General features: G+C 40.1%; 1 protein-coding gene across 3 annotated transcripts in view; it reads right to left on the bottom strand.

Annotated features, from left to right (window-relative positions):
• PROSER1 (proline and serine rich 1) overlaps nt 1-19,395 on the bottom strand; it is a 70,625-nt gene that overhangs the window by 24,058 nt on the left and 27,172 nt on the right. For all 3 annotated transcript variants that reach the window (XM_080659395.1, XM_080659396.1, XM_080659397.1), the window contains one exon: nt 4,370-4,414. In XM_080659395.1, coding sequence (XP_080515521.1) covers nt 4,370-4,414 — 45 coding nt within the window. The remainder of the gene's footprint in view (nt 1-4,369; nt 4,415-19,395) is intronic.

The following is a 19,395-nucleotide window of genomic DNA, read 5'->3' as shown; positions in this document are numbered from 1 at the left end:
CTAGAAAAAAACCATAGACAGTAAATTCTTTGACAATGCTCTTAGAAATATTTTTGGATATTATCTACTCAAGCAAGAGAAACAAAAGACAAAAAAAATTAGACTACATTAAACTAAAACATTTTTACAAAGAAACCATCAACAAAATGAGAAGACAACCTAATGAATGAGAGAATATATTCACCAATGATACATCCAAAAAGTGGTTAATATCCAAAATATAAACGAAACTTATACAACTTTGCACTAAAACAAACAAACAATCTGGTTAAGGAATGGACAGAAGACACAATATAATACACAGATGGTGTATTATATAATTGTACACCTGAAACCTGTATAATTTTATTAAGAAACTAGAGGCCCAGTGCAAGAATTCATGCATGGGTGAGGTCCGGCTGGCCTGCCCTGATTGGGGGCGATCGGGATGGGCTTCATGGGGGGAGAGGATGCAGGAGGTTAGGCGGCGCTGGCCGGGGGTAGGGCCCGTGGGCAGTTGGCTGGCCGGTCCTAACCCCTGCTCAAACTGCTGGTTGAAGGGACAATTTGCATATTAGGCTTTTATTATATAGGAGGTCACCCCAATAAATTCAATAAAAAGGGGAGGGAAATGGACATAAAATCTGAAGAAGTATTTCTCCAAGAAGCACATATTGATAGCCAGCAGACATATGAGAAAAGATGCTCAAAGTCACTAAACATCAGAGAAATACAAACTAAAACTACAATGAGATATTACCTCCTGTCAAAATGTCTATCATCAATAAATCAACAAACAAGTGTTAATGTGGAGAAAAGGGAACTCTCATGTACTGCTGGTGGGATTGCAAATTGGTGCAGGCACTATAAATAACAGTATGGAGGTTCCTAAAAAAATGCAAAATACATTGATCTACCATAAGCCAGCAATACCACTTCTGGGTATTTATCTGAAGAAATCCTAAACACTAATTCAAAGAGATATCTGTATCCCTACATTCACTGCAGTGTTATCTTCAATAGTCATGACATGGAAGGAACCTAAGGGTCCATGGACAGACAAATGGATAAAGAAGAGTTAGCACATATATACAATGGAATATTACTCGGCCATAAAAAATAATAAAATACTACCATTTGTTACAACATGGATGGACTTAGAAGGTATTATATTTAGTGAAATAAATCAGTTAGAGAAAGACAAATATCATATAATTTTAGTTATATGTAGAATCTAAAAACAAACCAAATGGACAAACAAAACAGAAACAAATTCATAGATACCAGGAACAAACTTAAGAGTTGAGGGACCTGGTGAAAAGTGAAGGGATTAAAAATTACAAATTGGCAGTAACAAAATAGTCATAGTAATGTAAAGTACAGCATAGGGAATATAGTCAATCTTGTAATAACTACAGAGAAACCAAGATGGCGGCATAGGTAAGCACCTAAACTGCTGCCTCGCACCACAATTTCAAAACTACAACTAAAAGACAAAACGGACATCATCCAGAACCACAGGAAAGCTGGCTGAGTGGAAATTCTACAACTAGAGGGAAAGAGAAAAGCACACTGAGACTCAGAGGAGCTGCAGGAAGCAGAGGTACTGAGACGCACACGGAGAGGATTGGCAACTGAGTGTGCGGCTGGCTTTCTCAAGCAGGAGGGAAACAAAAGCTCCCGACTGCACTGAACTCCAGTTCTGGGCGAGACTCTGGGGACCCAGACTCATTCGGGGGAAAACTGGACTGTCTGGCAGTGGGCAGAACTCAAGGGTGGCTTTCTCTCAGAGGTGCTTGCAGCGATTACCATGGGACACTGAGACACAGGGGCCTATTAGGGCAGGGCTGACGGGAAACCAATGCTGTCTGATCCACCCTGAGACTCCGCCCCATCCAAGCTGAGCACAGAGGCTTTTGCAAGTCTTGTCTCATAAGGGTGTCTCCAGCACAGAAGTTCTCCCAGCATAGACACTGCTGATCCTCACAGCCAATTAGCCTGGAGGTCAATTCCTCCCAGTGATACCAACAACAATCAAGGCTTAACTACAACAAGACTGTGCACACAGCCCACAAAGGAGTACACCAAGAGTGTCCACCTCAGGTAAATGGGGAGGCTGAGCCACTGGGCCCTATAGGACACCTAGCACACAAAGCCACTCTATCAACTCAGGGAAGCAGCCAAAATGCGGATACAAAGAAACAGGTCACAAATGAAAGAAATGGAGGAAAGCAAACTACTGGATATAGAGTTCAAAACCACGGTTATAAGGTTTTTCAAGAATTTCCTAGAAAAGGCTGATAAATTTAGCGAGATCCTCAAGGATATGAAAAAGGACCAACTAGAAATTAAGCATACACTGACTGAAATAAAAAATATTATACAGAGATCTAACAGCAGACTAGAGGATTGCAAGAATCAAGTCAAAGATTTGAAATACAAAGAAGCAAAAAACAGTCAACAGGAAAAGAAAAAAGAATCCAAAAATAAGAAGATAGTGTAAGGACCCTCTGGGACAACTTCAAGCGTACCAACATCAGAATTATGGGGGGTGTCAGAAGAAGAGAGAGAGCAAAATACTGAAAACCTATTTGAAGAAATAATGACAGAAAACTTCCCCTACCTGGTGAAAGAAATAGACTTACAAGTTCAGGAAGCACAGAGAATCCCAAACACAAGGAATCCAAAGAGGACCACACCAAGACACATCATAATTAAAATGCCAAGAGCAAAAGACAAAGAGAGAATATTAAAAGCAGCAAGGGAAAAACAGTTAGTTACCTACAAGGGAGCACTAATACGACTGTCAGCTGATTTCTCAACAGAAACTATGCAGGCCAGCCGGGAGTGGAAAGAAATAGTCAAAGTGATGAATAGCAAGAACCTACAACCAAGATTACACTACCCAGCAAAGCTATCATTCAGAATTGAAGGGCAGACAAAGAGCTTCACAGATAACAAAAAGCTAAAGGAGTTCATCACCACCATACCAGTATTATATGAAATGCTGAAAGTTATTCTTTAAGAAGAGGAAGAACAAAAAGGTAAAGATAAAAATTATGAACAACAAATACATATCTATCAACAAGTGAATCTAAAAATCAAGTGAATAAAAAATTCTGATGAACAGAATAAACTGGTGAATATAATAGAATCAGGGGCATAGAAAGGGAGTGGACTGACAATTCTCGGGGGGAAAGGGGTATGGAGGGTGCGGGAAGAGACTGGACAAAAATCGTATACCTATGGATGAGAACAGTGGGGAGGGGGTAAGGGCAGAGGGTGGGGTGGAAACCGGGTGGAGGGGAGCTATGGGGGAAAAAAGAGGAACAATTGTAATAATCTGAATAAAGATTTATTAAATTTTAAAAAATATTGTAATAACTATATATTATAGTTATATATAATTATGATATACGTACATATATATGTATATGTGTGTATATATATATAATTACTAGAGTCCCGGTGCATGGAAGGGGGGTACCTCAGCACAGCCCTTGCCCTCTCGAAGTCCAGGACCCCCTAGGGGATGTCCAACTGCTGGCTTAGGTGGCAGTCGGACATCCCTCTCGCAGTCCAGGACCCCTGGCTCCTTACCGCCCGCCTGCAGCAGAGGCAGGAGAGGCTCCTGCAACCTCCACTGTGCTCACCAGCTGTGAGCCTGGCTTCCGGCTGAGTGGTGCTCCCCCTGTGGGAGCGCCCTGACCACCAGGAGGCAGCTCCTGATTTGAGCATCTGCCCCTGGTGGTTAATGCGCGTCATAGCGACCGGTTGTTCCAACGTTTTGTTGATTTGCAAATAAGGATTTTATTATATAGGAGATATATATATATATATATATATATTATAGTGTCAGGTGGGTATTAAACTTATTGGGAGGATCTCTAGAAATTTAAATAAATGTCTAAGCACTCTTCTGTATACTTGAAATTTAATATTAAATGTCAAATGTAATTTAAAAAGTAAAAATAACCTTTTTTAATTAAAAGAAATTAGTGTCTGACATGTTTTTCTCAAAAGCATTTTTATCATATTTATGTGTTTATATCCAGAAAGAAATGAGGCTTCTACTATAATATACTGTAAAGCGAATGTAGATATGATCCACCTAGCAGTTAGATTACATTGAAAATATTGCAAATACAATACAAAGACATATGGTTAATTTTAAATTCAGTTAGTATGTGCATTTCATGTTGTATATATAAAATGTACCACTATTAAGTCTCTTTTATCAAGTACTGATCAGTTTAATTCTTTAACTAGGAATTTTCCCTAAAGCATAAAGATTCCAAATACACTCAATTCAAATTGTTTTCTGTAAATAACAACTGAGCAGACAATCAAGACAGAAATCAGTTATATCTGAATCAAATTTGGTACTTACTTTGATTCTGTGTAGGTTTTGACTGATTGGAAAGGTCTTCATTTTCTATATAAAAATTAATAAACAAGAAGTTAATTTCAAATTTTAGTCAAATTAACACCATAATAATAATCAGCGATTGGAGCCAAATAAAGAAAAATCCAGGGTATGTATGTATACTATGTTAGGAAAATCCACTTATTCCAAGAGGAGTGGGGTTGGAAATAAGTAAGAAACATAGTAGTAACTATATATAGAATAATAGGATCATAAATAATTGATCCTACACCACCCGCCACATTTCTCCTTCACTTGCAAGGTTTTGAATAAACATTGTCATATTATAGATATACTAGAGGCCCGGTGCACGAATTCATGCAGCAGTTGGGACCCTCAGCTTGGCCTGTGGGACTGGACTGAAACCAGCTCTCCAACATCCCCCGAGGGGTCCCGGATTGCGAGAGGACACAGACCAGGCTGATGGACCCTACTGGTGCACGAGCGCAGCCGGGGAGGGAGGCAGGAGGTTGGCCAGTCGGGGAAGGACCGCAGGAGAGATCCACAGCATGTCTGACCCATCTTGATTAGTCCCGATGGGCCGGACCCTAATAGCAACCTAACCTACTGGTCAGAGTGTCTACCCGCTGCTGGTCAGTGCATGTCACAGCAACTGGTTGACCAGTTGACTGTCTGCCCGCTGCTGGTCAATGCATGTCATAGTGAGCGGTTGAGTGGCCTTAGCTTATCATTAGCGTATTATGCCTTGATTGGTTGAAATGCCAACCAGCCGACAGGACACTTAGCATATTAGGCTTTTATTATGTAGGATTTAAGAACACTTTTTGGAAAGATGATTGCCTACATAAACCATCCAGAAGAAAGTGTAGCCTGTATATGGAATGCAGAGAGGAACCACTGTCACTGGCAAAGCTAACAGACAGTCACTCCTGGGCACCACTCCCTACAACAGTGGAACGACTCAAAAGTGGGAGGCAGATGTTGTGTGCAGAATCCATTGCCATCTGAGGAACCAATTTTGCAAGCCATGTGGATCATCGAAGCAAACAGAAAGAAAGTGGCCCTGCCCACTTGTTGCACTCAGTTATGAAAAAGGCTCTATGCTAGGAGCTGTCAAAGAAAACTTCCCTAGTTTGGACTGAGTTGAAGCCCATGAGACTGATAACCTAAACCACACTCCTTTGCACCCACCATGAGAAACGCCCTAACCAAACCATTGGTCAAAGATATAATAGAAAAAAAAATTACCTCTTATTAATGACAGTAACTGTCCAAGAAACCAATAATTCAACATGCATAAGATCCAAAGGGAACACACAAGCCCTGACATGGTCAGCCAAAAAAACACACCACATAACTTCTTTAAGGAACTTAATACAAACAAACAACTAGGACAGATAATGTCTATCACTTGGAGATGCAATAAAAGAAAAAGAACTTTAAAAACCTATAATACAAATTAAGAATACATATAATACCGTAAGATATAAGCAGAGAAGGTAAACACTTTATAAAAATGTGACTCCAAATTACTAACTACAAAGAATGGTGAAGATTAGAAATAATATTACCAAAAGCTAAATAAGAAAAAAACATTGCATTGAATATGGCAATACTACAAAAAACAGATATCATACATGGATAAGTGACTTAGAAGACAAATACAGTGCAAAATAAGAGTATCCGAAAAAAGAACAGGTGAAAAACCACTAATTAAAGAAACAATAAAAACAAAATGTCCTAAACTTTAAATACTTGGAGTTTTCCTATCCAAAGGGCTAACAGAGTTATAGGAAGAATTATAAAATACACACCTAGACATCTTGGTGAAATATCTGAACTCCAAGATTAAAGGCATTTCTGAACTCTAAAGATAAGGAAGCTTTTATTTTTAAGATTTCAGAAAGAAACTAAGGTTCTGATAAAGAAAAGAAAATGAACTGGAATTGGTTTCTCACCTATAGCACTATATGTGCCCTTTTTGAAGAAAGCACTTTAAACATTTTCCATTAAAAGAAAATTAGAATGAACATATCAGGAAAGGAAATCAAAGAACAGAAGAAACAGTAAGAAGCCATAAATTCAGAGGCACAGAAGTAAAAATGCATAGAATTCCAAGAAAAGATAAATGGATAAAAAAAAAAGGGAGCGAATATGAAGTCAAATGGTGGAGTGTAAAACAGCTTTTTTTAAAGTTTTTGTATACTGACAACCATTAAGAATATGAATGGGATCACTAGAAATGAAAGATAAAATTTTAAAGCTAAAACACTGTTATCTATATACCAGAGGCCTAGTACACGAAATTTGTGCACTGAGGGGGTGACCCTCAGCCCAGCCTGCACCCTCTCCAATGTGGGACCCCTCGGGGGATATCCCTGCAAGATCGGGCATAAACCGGCAGTTGGACACCCCTCTCACAATCCAGGACTGCTGGCTCCCAACCGCTTGCCTGCCTGCCTGCCTGATCAGCCCCTAACCGCTTCTGCCTGCCAGCCTGATCACCCCCTAACCGCTCCCCTGCTGCCCAGATTGATGCCTAACTGCTCCCCTGCCAGCCCGATTGCCCACAACGGCCACCCACTGCCGGCCCGATCGCCCACAACTGCCCTCCCCTGCTGGCCTGGTCACCATAGTGGAAGCCACGCAGAGCAGCAGCTGAGGGAACTCTGGGAAAGTTGGGGCTGAGGGAACTCTGGAAAAGCCACAGGGAGCAGCAGCGGGGACCTGCTCCCCGGCGGGGCTGAGGGAACTCCAGCGGCAGGTGCGCAGAACACCTGGCCTTGCACCTGCTGTGCATGCTACCATATTGTGACAGCGTTATGGCATGAGGGTTAATTTGCATATTACCTTTTTATTATACAGGATATATTACTAAAACCCTAATATGAAAACAAACTGAATGGCAGAACAACAAAACAACCTGTTGCTATCACGTGCACTGACCACCATGGGGTGCGTGCAGAATATGGCGGGCGTCAGCAACGGCAGGATGGTGGAACAGATTAGCAGGGGCTCCAGACCAAGGCAGGGTGCCAGTTGCTGTAATTGGGGTGAGCCTCTGGTGGTTACTGAAAGTTCTTTGCTCCTGTGCACCATGGTCACACTGGGCACTTGCACCTCCTGCTGGTGCCAGCCCCGTTCGTGCCTATAGCTGGCGCCGGAGCCACCACTCACACCCGCTTCCCATGCCCAACGCCAACCCCAATCGCTTGGCGCTGTCAGCAGGTGTAAGTGGTGGCTGCCAGCCCCCATCACCCCTCAGGGCTTCTCCACTTCCCCCTGCTCCAGAGGGGCGATCAGGGCCGACAGTAGCTGCTCGCACCTGCTGACGGCACTGGACTCGCTCGCACCCGCTGATGGCGCCAGTCCCAATTACTCTGCACCATCAGTGGGTGCGAGCGGGGCTAGTGCCATCAGTGCGTGGGAGTGTCAGCAGCAGAAGCGGTACTGCAGGCAGACAGGGGACCAGGGGCCGCGATCAGCAGGGGCCGCGAGCGGTAGGAGTCGTGGAGGATGGGCCGAGACCCCCTGCCTCTGTGCCCACCGCAGCCTGGCAGCCCAAAGTTCCTTTCAAGGTGCAAAAATTCGTGCACTGAGCCCCTAGCACAAGAATAATAATGAATAAAAGTAAAATGGAAGGGAAAAATAAGAAAATAAGAAAAAATATTTAACTTTACAGTTGTTTGAAATTCCTATTAAGTCTCTTCACTGATTTAATAAACAGAATCCATTTATATATAATTTGTAAACCAAGTAACCTACCAAATAAACAAATCTCAAAAATATTTGAAAATAAATATACAAGCAAAACACTTTTGTAAATTAAAAACAAAAATGAGTTAGGACCGTGGTCGGCAAACTGTGGCTCGCGAGCCACATACGGCTCTCTGGCCCCTTGAGTGTGACTCTTCCACAAAATATCACGGGCTGGGCGAGTCTATTTTGAAGAAGTGGCATTAGAAGAAGTTTAAGTTTAAAAAATTTGGCTCTCAAAAGAAATTTCAATCGTTGTACTGTTGATATTTGGCTCTGTTGACTAATGAGTTTGCCGACCACTGAGTTAGGATAATATTAATAAGGCCTGGTAAAAGGAAATATTATAAAGTATAACTCAGCTGACTTTTTTTATGCGTAGGAAACTCAAAATACCTTTAAGATAAAAACAGGCCCTAAATGGTTTACCTCAGTGGATAGAGTGTATATTTGTGGGGGAGGGACAGCTACACTCCAAGGGACTGTTGGGGACCGCCGGACCGGGCTGCCCTGACTGGCAGCCTACACTGCTCCTGAAATCTCTCCCAGAGCGACTGGCTCTGCCACAGAGACCGCACCATCTTGAAGGGGAGAGTGGCTGTTATCGGAAGCCTATACATCCCGGGACTCTACAACCACAACACCCAGGCACCAGCTGTGAACCCAGGAACACGGGATTTCAAGCAGCGTGAATACGCGGACTCTGATGAGCTCTGCACCTTCTCACGGAAAGGTCAAATTTTGCCTAGAGAAAGGAGAGAGTGAGCTACATAACCAGACACCAGGAGAAGAGAGATCATGGGGTGACAAAGAAACAGCTGGCATATAAAAGAAAAGGAGGCATCAATGAAATGGAGGCAAGCAATATGTCAGAGAAAAAATTCAGAGAAATGGTCATAAGGTCGCTGAAAAGAATGGAAGACAAATTCAACGATATGTGTAAGAACCAAGACGAAATGAAGAAGAGCTAAAAAAAAAAAATGAAAAATGACACAGCTGCTATAAAGAACTCAATAAAAAGCATCAACAGTAGACTAGAAGAAGCAGAGAACTGCATCAGTGAGCTAGAAGACACGGTAGGAAAAAATACCCAGGAAGAGCAGCCTCTAGAAAAAAACTTAAAAAACAGGAGGAGAGCCTAAGGAAACTTTGGGATAACACGAAACGAAACAACATCCACATAATAGGGGTGGCAGGAGGAGAGGAAACTGAGCAAGAGATAGAAAATCTGTTTGAAGAAATAATGACAGAAAACTTCCCTGATAAAGAAAAGAAAAAACCCACACAAATCCAAAAAGCTCACAGAGTCCCAAACAAAATGAACCCAAAAAGAGCAACACTAAGGCACATTATAATTAAACTGGCAAACACCAACGACAAAGTAAGAATCTTAAAAGCAGCCAGCTAGACAGAAAGTTACCTAAAAAGGATCCGCCCTCAGACTATCGACTGATTTCTCAACAGAAACACATCAGGCCTGAAGGGAATGGAATGAAATACACAAAGTCATGCAAAGCAAGGGTCTGAATCCAAGAATACTGTACCCAGCAAGGCTATCAATCAAAATTGAAGGTGAAATCAGGACCTTCACAGACAAAAAAGGACTAAGGGAATTTATTACCACCAAACCAGCAATGCAAGAAATGCTAAAGGGTCTGCTGTAAAAAGAAGAAATAGGAAGGGAAGAAGGAACACAGGCGTAAAGAATAAAAATGGCCACAAACAAGTACCTATCAATAATAACTTTAAATGTAAATGGATTAAATGCCGAATCAAAAGACATGTAGTTGAGTGGATAAGAAAACGTGACCCATATATCTGCTGTATACAGGAAACCCACCTCAGAAAAAATGACTCACACAGACTGAGGGCGAAGGGATGGAAAAAGGTATTTCAGGCAAATGGAAATGAAAAAAAAAAAATCTGGGGTAGCAATACTTATACTAACAAATTAGATCTCAAAGTGAAGGACATAACAAGAGATAAGGAAGGACACTTCATAATACTAAAGGGAGCAAGCCAACAAGAAGGTATAACTCTGGTAAACATATACACACCCAATACAGGAACACTGAAATACATAAAAAACTTCTGGAGGATATCAAGGGAGAGATTGACAGCAATACAGTCATAGTAGGGGACTTTAATACCCCACTATCACAATAGTACAAATCTTCTAAACAAAAAATCAGCAAACTAACATCAATCCTAAATAACTCACTAGATCAGATGGAATTAAATTGACATCTTCAGATCATTTCATCCCAAAGCCACAGAATATACATTCTTCTCAAGTGCACATGGGTCATTTTCAAAGATAGACATTCTGGGTCACAGGCAAAGTCTCTTCAAATTCAAGAAGGTAGAAATCATATCAAGCATCTTCTCAGATCACAAAGGCATAAAACTAGAAATCAACTATAATAAAAACAATAAAAATAATCAAATACCTGGAGGCTAAATAGCATGCTATTAAACAATGACTAGGCTACCACAGAGATCGAAGAAGAAATAAAAAGCATCACGGCAACAAACGACAATGAAAACACAACAATCCAAAATCTATGGGACACAGTGAAAGCAGTCTTGAGAGGGAAATTCACAGCTCTACTGGCCTACCTCAAAAAATAAGAAAAAATGATAATAAATTATCTAAACCTACAACTGAAAGAGTTAGAAAGAAAGCAACAAGAAAAGCCCAGCAAGCAGAAGGAAGAAATAATAAAGATCAGAACAGAGATAAACAACATAGACAGCAAAAAACAAACAAAAGATTAACAAAACTTAGAGCTGATTCTTTGAAAGGATAAATAATATTGATGAACCTCTATCCAGGCTAACAAAGAAGCAAAGAGAGAGGACCCAAATAAAAAAAAAATAAAAAATGAAAGAGGTGAAGTAAGAACCAATCCCACAGAAATACAAACGATTATGAAAAAAAACTAAGAACAACTCTATTCCAACAAAATGGAAAACCAAGATGAAATGCACATATTTTTAGAAAAATACAGGCTGCCAAGACTGAACCAAGAAGAATCAAAAAACCTGAATAGGCCAATAACTACTGAAGAAACTGAAACAGCGATCAAAAATCTTCCAGCAAATAAAAGCGCTGGTTCAGACAGCTTTACAGGGGAGTGCTACCCAGCATTCTAAGAGGAACTAAAACCTATCCTCCTCAGACTATTCCAGAAAATTCAAGGGGAAGGCACACTTCCAAGCTCTTTCTATGAAGCCAGCATTACCCTAATCCCAAAACCAGATAAAGACACCACAAAAAAAGAGAACTACAGGCCAATAGCCTTGATGAACATAGATGCTAAAATCCTCAACAAAATTCTAGCAAATCAGATTCAGCAATACATTACAAAGATCATACAGCATGACCAAGTGGGATTTATTCCAGGGATGCAAGGATGGTACAATATCCGCAAATCAATAAAAGTGATACATCACATAAACAAACTGAGAGACAAAAATCACATAATCATATCAATTGATGCAGAAAAAGCATTTGACAAAATCCAACACCCTTTCTTAATAAAAACTGTCTGCAAAGTGGGAATAGAGAGATCATAACTCAACATAATAAAAGCCCTATATGACAAACCCACAGCCAACATCATACTCAATGGGCAAAAACTAAACTCATTTCCCCTAAGAACAGGAACAAGACAAGGATGCCCACTTTCACCACTCCTGTTCAACCTAGTACTAGAAGTACTAGCCATAGCGATCAGACAAGAAATAAAAGGCATCCAAATTGGAAAAGAAGAAGTAAAACTGTCCTTATTTACAGATGACATGATAGTATGCATAGAAAACTCCAAAGACTCCACAAAAAGCTACTAGACCTAATAAATGAATTTGGTAATGTAGCAGGATACAAAATTAACACCCAGAAATCTATGGCCTTTTTATACACCAATAATGAACTCACAGAAAGAGAAATGAAAAAAACAATTCAATTTACCATTGTACCAAAAATTTAAGATACCTAGGAATAAGCTTAACAAAGGACGTAAAAGACCTATACTCGGAAAACTACAGGACGTTGAAAAAAGAGATAGAGGAAGACATAAACAAATGGAAGAACATACGATGTTCATGGGTTGGTAGAATTAACATCATTAAAATGTCCATACTACCTAAAACAATCTATAGATTCAATGCAATACCTATTAAAATACCAATGGCATATTTCAAAGATTTAGAACAAACTCTCCAAAAATTCATCTGGAATAAAAAAAGACCTCGAATAGCCACAGCTATCCTCAGAAAGAAGAACAAAGTTGGAGGTATCACTATACCAGATATCAAGCTATATTACCAAGCCACTGTTCTCAGAACTGCCTGGTCCTGGCACAGGAACAGATAAATAGACCAATGGAACAGAATAGAGAACCCAGAAATTGACCCAAGCCATTATACTCAATTAATATTTGACAAAGGTAAGAGCATACAATGGAGTCAAACAGTCTCTTTAGTACATGGTGCTGGGAAAATTGTTCAGATACATGCAAAAAAATGAAACTAGATCACCAACTTACACCATACACAAAACAAACTCAAAGTGGCTAAAGGACTTGAATGTAAGACGGGAAACCATAAAAATCCTACAAGACTCCATAGGCAGCAAAATTGCAGACATACGTCGTAGCAATATCTTTACAGACACAGACCCTAGGGCAAGAGAGACTAAAGAGAAAATAAACAAATGGGAGTACATCAAAATAAAAATCTTTTGCACAGGAAAGGAAACCATCAACAAAAGAACAAGAGAGCCCACTGCTTGGGAGAACATATTTGCCAATGATATTTCCGATAAGGGTTTAATCTCCAAAATTTATAGAGAACTCATACAACTTAACAAAAGGAAGATAAACGATACAATCAAAAAATGGTCAACGGATCTAAATAGACACTTTACGAAAGAGGACATACAGAAGGCCCAGAGACAAATGAAAACATGTTCAAAGTCACTAATGATCCAAGAGATGCAAATCAAAACAACAATGAGGTACCATCTCACACCTGTCAGAATGGCTATCATCAACAAATCAACAAACGACAAGTGTTAGCGAGGATGTGGAGAAAAAGGAACCCTCTTGCACTGCTGGTGGGAATGCAGACTGGTGCAGCCACTGTGGAGAACAGTATGGAGTTTCCTCAAAAATTTAAAAATGGAACTGCCATTTGACCCAGTAATACCAGTTCTAGGAATATATCCCAAGAAACTAGAAACACCAATCAGAAAGGATATTGTACCCCTATGTTCATAGCTGCACTATTTACAATAGGTAAGATTTGAAAACAGCCTCAATCCCCATCTACAGATGAGTGGATTAGAAAATGATGGTACATCTACACAGTGGAATACTACGCTGCTATATAAAAGAAGGAATTCTTACCATTTGTAAGAGCATGGATGGAACTGGAGAGCATTATGCTCAGTGAAATAAGCCAGTCAGTGAAAGAAAAATACCACATGATCTCACTCATTTATGGATAATAAAGAACATTATAACCTAATGAACCAAAAGATAGATACAGAGGCAGAGAAGCATAGAACAAACAGACTGTCAAATTACAGAGGGAAGGCTGGGGAGTTTTGGAGGGGGCGGGGGTAAGAGATCAACCGAAGGACTTGTATGTATGCATATAAGCATAACCAATGGACACAAGACACTGGGGTGGTGGGGTGCGGGCATGTGCTGGGGTGTAGGGGAGACCGGGGGAAGGTCAATGGGGAAAAAAAGGAGACATATGTACTACTATTTGTAATACTATAAACAAAAAAATAAAATTTTAAAAATTAAACATAGATGGTGAAATAAGAAGCTTCCAAGGCAACAAAAATATTAAAGTAGTATATCACCACCTAACCAGCCCTGAAAGGAATGCTAAAAGGACTGCTATAATGAGAAGAAATAGAGAGAGAAACATAGAGAGAAAAATAATTAAAATGGTAATAAATAAATACCTATCAATAATAACCTTAAATGTAAATGGCTTAAATGGTCCAATCAAAAGACACAGGGTGGCTGAATAGATACCAAAATATGACTTTTATATGCTATCTAAAAGAGACCCACCTCAGAACAAAAGATGCACATAGAAAGAGAATGCATAGATAGAAAAAAAATTTCCATGCAAATGAAAAAAAAAAAAGCTGACAAAATAGACTTCAAAATAAAGGCCAGCATAAGAGACACTAAAAGTCACTATTTTAATACTAAAAGAATCTATCTAACAAGAGGATATTACCCTGGTAAACATATATGCACCCAAAAGAGGAGCACCCAAATATATTAAAAAAACTTCTAGGTGAAATTAAGGGAGAGATCAACACCAATACAGTCATAGTGGGGGATTTTAACACTCTACTGAATTCAGTGGGTAGATTATGTAGATAAAAAGTTAACAAGGAAACAGTGACTCTAAAGGACACACTAGATCAGATGGATTTAATTGACATTTATAAAACAATTCACCCCAAAGCTACAGAATAGACATTCTCCTCAAGTATACATGGGTTATTCTTAAAGGCAGACCACAGGTTAGGACACAAAACAAGCTTCTACAAGTTAAAGAAGATTGAAATCAGATCAAGCATCTTCAGAGATCACAATGGAATAAAATTAAAAATCAACTACAGTAAGAACACTCAAAAAACATTTAAATACATGGAGGCTAAATAGCATTTTATTAAACAATGAATGAGTTACCCAATAAAAAACTTCCTGGAAACAAATGAAAATGAACACACAACCCCAAATCTCTAGGACACAACAAAAGCAGTCCTGAAAAGGAAGTTGAGAGCACTAAGACCTACCTTAAAAAACAAGAAAAATCAATATGAAACTATTTAACCCTACAACTTAAAAAATTAAAAAGAGAACAACTAGAAAAGCCCAGAGTAAGTAGAAGGAAGGGAATAATAAAGATTAGACCAAAAAGAAAAGAGAGACTAAAAAAACAGTACAAGGAAATCAAGAGCTAGGTCTTTGAAAAGATAAACAAGATTGATGAACCATTAGCCAGACTCATCAAGAAACAGAGAGGACCCAAATAAATATCAGAAAAGAAAGTGAAGAAGTAACAACTGAAACATCCCAAGTGCCTTTAGTAGATGAGTGGATAAAAAAGCTGTGGTACATTTGCACCATGGAATACTATGTAGCAGTAAAGAAATAAAGGTCTCTTATCCTTTGAGACAGCATGGAGGGACCTGGAGAGTATTATCCTAAGCAAAATAAGCCAGTCAGAGAAAGACAAGTATCCCATGATCTAACTCATTTGTGGAATCTAATGAACAAAATGAACTGATGAACAAAATAGATCCAGAGACATAGAAGCATGGAATAGCCTGTGGAATGTCAGAGGGAATGTGGGGTAGGGTTGGTGGGTGGGAAGAGAACAATCAAAGAACTTATATGCAGACAATAGGGTGGTGATTGCCTGGGGCAGGGAGTTCGAGAGGGATAGAAGAGGTCAAAGGGGGGAAAAAGGGAACATATGTAATACTTTCAACAATAAAGATTTTAAAAAATAAAATAAAATAAAGTGAAGATTTTAAGCATAAAAAATAAAAGAAAAAGAAAATCACAAAATCTTCTTGAGAGAATATAAACCCTGGGGGAGAAATGCTACCATTTGACAAGCTATAAGGACATACATAATACTTAATATTATAAAAATGTCAATTTTCCCCAAATCCTATCTAATAAAGAGGGAATATGCTAATTAACCCTCACGCTGTTGCAAAGATGGCGGCACACACAGCCACAAGAAGGCGGCACCCAGTCTCCTCAGCCCCACTGGGGCGGCAAATGTGCAGCAAGGCCAGGCCCGCCCACAGGCGGGCCCGGACACTCCGCGTGCCTGCTGCTGGAGTCCCCCAGTCCCCTCAGCACCCCAGCCGCCCAGGGCCGGCCTGAGGTGCAGGCAAGCCTCTGATGGTGGCTGCCTGGGCGCCCAAGGCCACCCGAGGCTCTGGTACCCAGGGCCGGCCGAGGCTTGCACTGCCAGCAGTGGCAGCAACAGATGTGTGAGGGGGCGTCGCCTTCCCTGATTGGTGGGTCGCCTCCCACCACTGAGGGCTCCTGGACTGTGAGAGGGGGTAGGCTGGGCTGAGGGACCACCCCTCCAGTGCATGAATTTTCATGCACTGGGCCTCTAGTTACTATATAACTATATACACATAAATTCAACTGTTTTTAATTGCATAAAATGATCTTAAAGTTCAGAGTAAAGAATAAATTTCCAAAAATGGTTTAAATATAAAAATGTTAAGAGATGGGGAGGAAAATGGGAGATATCTGTAAAACTATCAACAATAAAAAATATTTAACAAAAATAAAAATATTGTGAGTCAAAGTTAGCGTTATCACATATCAAAACATACTTTAAATCTACTAATCAAGTGAATATGGCATCATTATAGCCTAATCCTAATATATAAACAGACAGGGGCCTTCACGACTGAAACAAACAGACGGACAACCGAACAGCAGGCTGCGTGGGGCGACCAGGCCGGCAAGGGGGGCAGTTAGGGGCGACCAGGCTGGTGGGGGTGGGAGTGAGTGGGGGGTGCCCAAGCTGGCAGGAGGGGGCAGTTGGGGCCAACAGGCAGGCAGGTGAGCAGTTAAGAGCCAGCGTTCCTGTATTGTGAGAGGGTTATCCAACTGCCAGTTGAGGCCTAATCCCCGGGATCAGACATCCCCTGAGGGGTCCCGGATTGGAGAGTTTGCAAGTTGGGCTGAAGCCCAGTGCACAAAATACATGCACAGGTGGGGTCTGGCTGGCCCACCCTGATAGGGGACAATTGGGCTGGGCCGGCACAGGGGAGGGGACACTGGAGGTTGGTAGGCAGGCCCCGCCCATGACCGGGGTGGGGGGGCCCATCAGGGGCGGGGCTGGCTCAGGGGAGGGGGAGCGGGAGTTTGGCCAGCCCCACACTCTGGTTGAATTCCCAGTAAAGGGACAATTTGCATATTAGCCTTTTATTATATAGGATTGGAACAGAGTAAAATAAAATAAAAAACACAGAATTAGAGCTGTGTGTGTATATGAAAACTAAAATCTGATATTTTAAAGCAGTAGAGAAAATAAATTAGTGAATAAATGATGCTGGCCTAAATGACTATCATCTTGGGTGAAAAAATTAAGATGAACCTCTATTTTGCCCCGATGAGTATAAATTCCAGATGTAGTAAGAGTCTCACAAGACCTAGATTACCTGGTCTACCTAGAGTTAAGAAGATATGAGTCAAGATAACACGATTCCAGCATTTCTTTCATAGACTCTATTTTTCTATGCAAAAATGTAAAACTGTAAAGGTAAAAGGTACCATAAACAAAAGCAAGAAATAAAGTATTTTGAAAATAATGTTTTGCAACTCACATCAACCAGAGTACTCAGCTGCAATCAGCAAAACTATTCTGGCCAGTAAAATAGAAAAAGAATTTATTAAATGAATTCTGCAATGGAGCAGGATACAAAATTAATGCCAAGAAATCTACGGCATTTTCATACAACAATAGTGAACTTACAGAAAGAGAGATTTAAAAAAAAACGATCACATTTACCATCGCACCAAAAAAATTTAGATACCTAGGAATAAACTTAACTAAGGAGGTAAAAGACCTATACATGGAAAACTACAGGACACTGAATAAAGAGATAGAGGAAGACATAAACAGATGGAAGAACATACCGTGTTCATGGATTGGTAGAATCAACATCATCAAAATGTCTACACTACCCAAAACAATCTATAGATTCAATGCACTACCCATTAAAATACCAACAGCATATTTCACAGACCTAGAATAAACTTTCCAATAATTCATCTGGAATAAAAAAAGACCCCGAATAGCTGCAGCAATCCTGAGAAAGAAGAACAAAGTAGGTGGGATTTCAATACCAGATTTCAAGCTGTATTACAAAGCCACTGTTCTCAAAACTGCCTGGAACTGGCACAAGAAGAGACATATAGACAAATGGAATAGAGTAGAGAACCCAGAAGTCAGCCCAAACCACTATGCTCAATTAATATTTGACACAGGAGGCATGAACATATAATGGAGTCAAGACAGTCTCTTCAACAAATGGTGTTGGGAAAATTGGACAGATACATGCAAAAAAATGAAACAAGACCACCAACTTAACACCATACACAAAAATAAACTCAAAATGGATAAAGGACTTAAACATAAGATGGGAAACCATAAAAACACTAGAGTAATCCACAGGCAGCAAAATCTCAGACATATGCTGAAGCAATTTCTTCACTGATACTTCTCCTAGGGCAATGGAAACTAAAGAGAAAATAAACAAATGGGACTACATCAAAATAAGAAGCTTCTGCACAGCAAAAAGAAACCATCAACAAAACAAGAAGAAAGCCCACTGCATGGGAGAACATATTTGCCAATGTCATCACCGATAAGGGTTTAATCTCTAGCATTTACAGGGAACTCATACAACTTAACAAAAGGAAGATAAACAACCCAGTCAAAAAATGGGCAACAGACCTAAATAGATACTTTTTAAAAGAAGACAGAAGGAAGGCCAAGAGACATATGAAAACATGCTCAAAGTCACTAATCATCCAAGAGATGCAAATCAAACAGCAATGTGGTATCATCTCACACCTTTCAGAATGGCTATCATAAACAAATCAACAAACAACAAATGCTGGCAAAGACACGGAGAAAAAGGAACCCTCTTGCACTGCTGATGGAAATGGAGACTGGTACAGCCACTGTGGAGAACAGTATGGAGTTTCCTCAAAAAACTAAAAATGGACTCCCATTTGACCCAGTGATACCACTTCTAGGAATATATCCCAAGAAACTAGAAACAAATCAGAAAGGATATATGCACCCCTATGTTCATAGCAGCACAATTCACCATAGCTAAGATTTGGAAACAGCCTAAGTGCCCATCAGCAGATGAGTGGATTAAAAATTTGTGGTAAATCTATACAATGGAATACTACACTGCAGTAAAAAAGGAGTTCTTACCATTTGCAACAGCATGGATGGAACTGGAGAGCATTATGCTAAGCAAAATAAGCCAGTCAGAGAAAGATAAATATCACATGATCTCCCTCATTTATGCAATATAATGAACAACATAAACTGATGAACAAAAACAGATCCAGATACAGGGAAACATCGATCAGACCATCAAACTATGAAGGTAGGGGAGGGGAGGGGTTACAGGCAGAGATCAACCAAAGGACTTGTATGCATGCATATAAGCC

Source organism: Plecotus auritus, assembly GCF_963455305.1.
Source record: "Plecotus auritus genome assembly, chromosome: 3".
NCBI classification, from domain to species: domain Eukaryota; kingdom Metazoa; phylum Chordata; class Mammalia; order Chiroptera; family Vespertilionidae; genus Plecotus; species Plecotus auritus.
The sequence above is the reverse complement of the archived record's forward strand: the minus strand, read 5'-3'. Positions and strand labels throughout refer to the sequence as shown.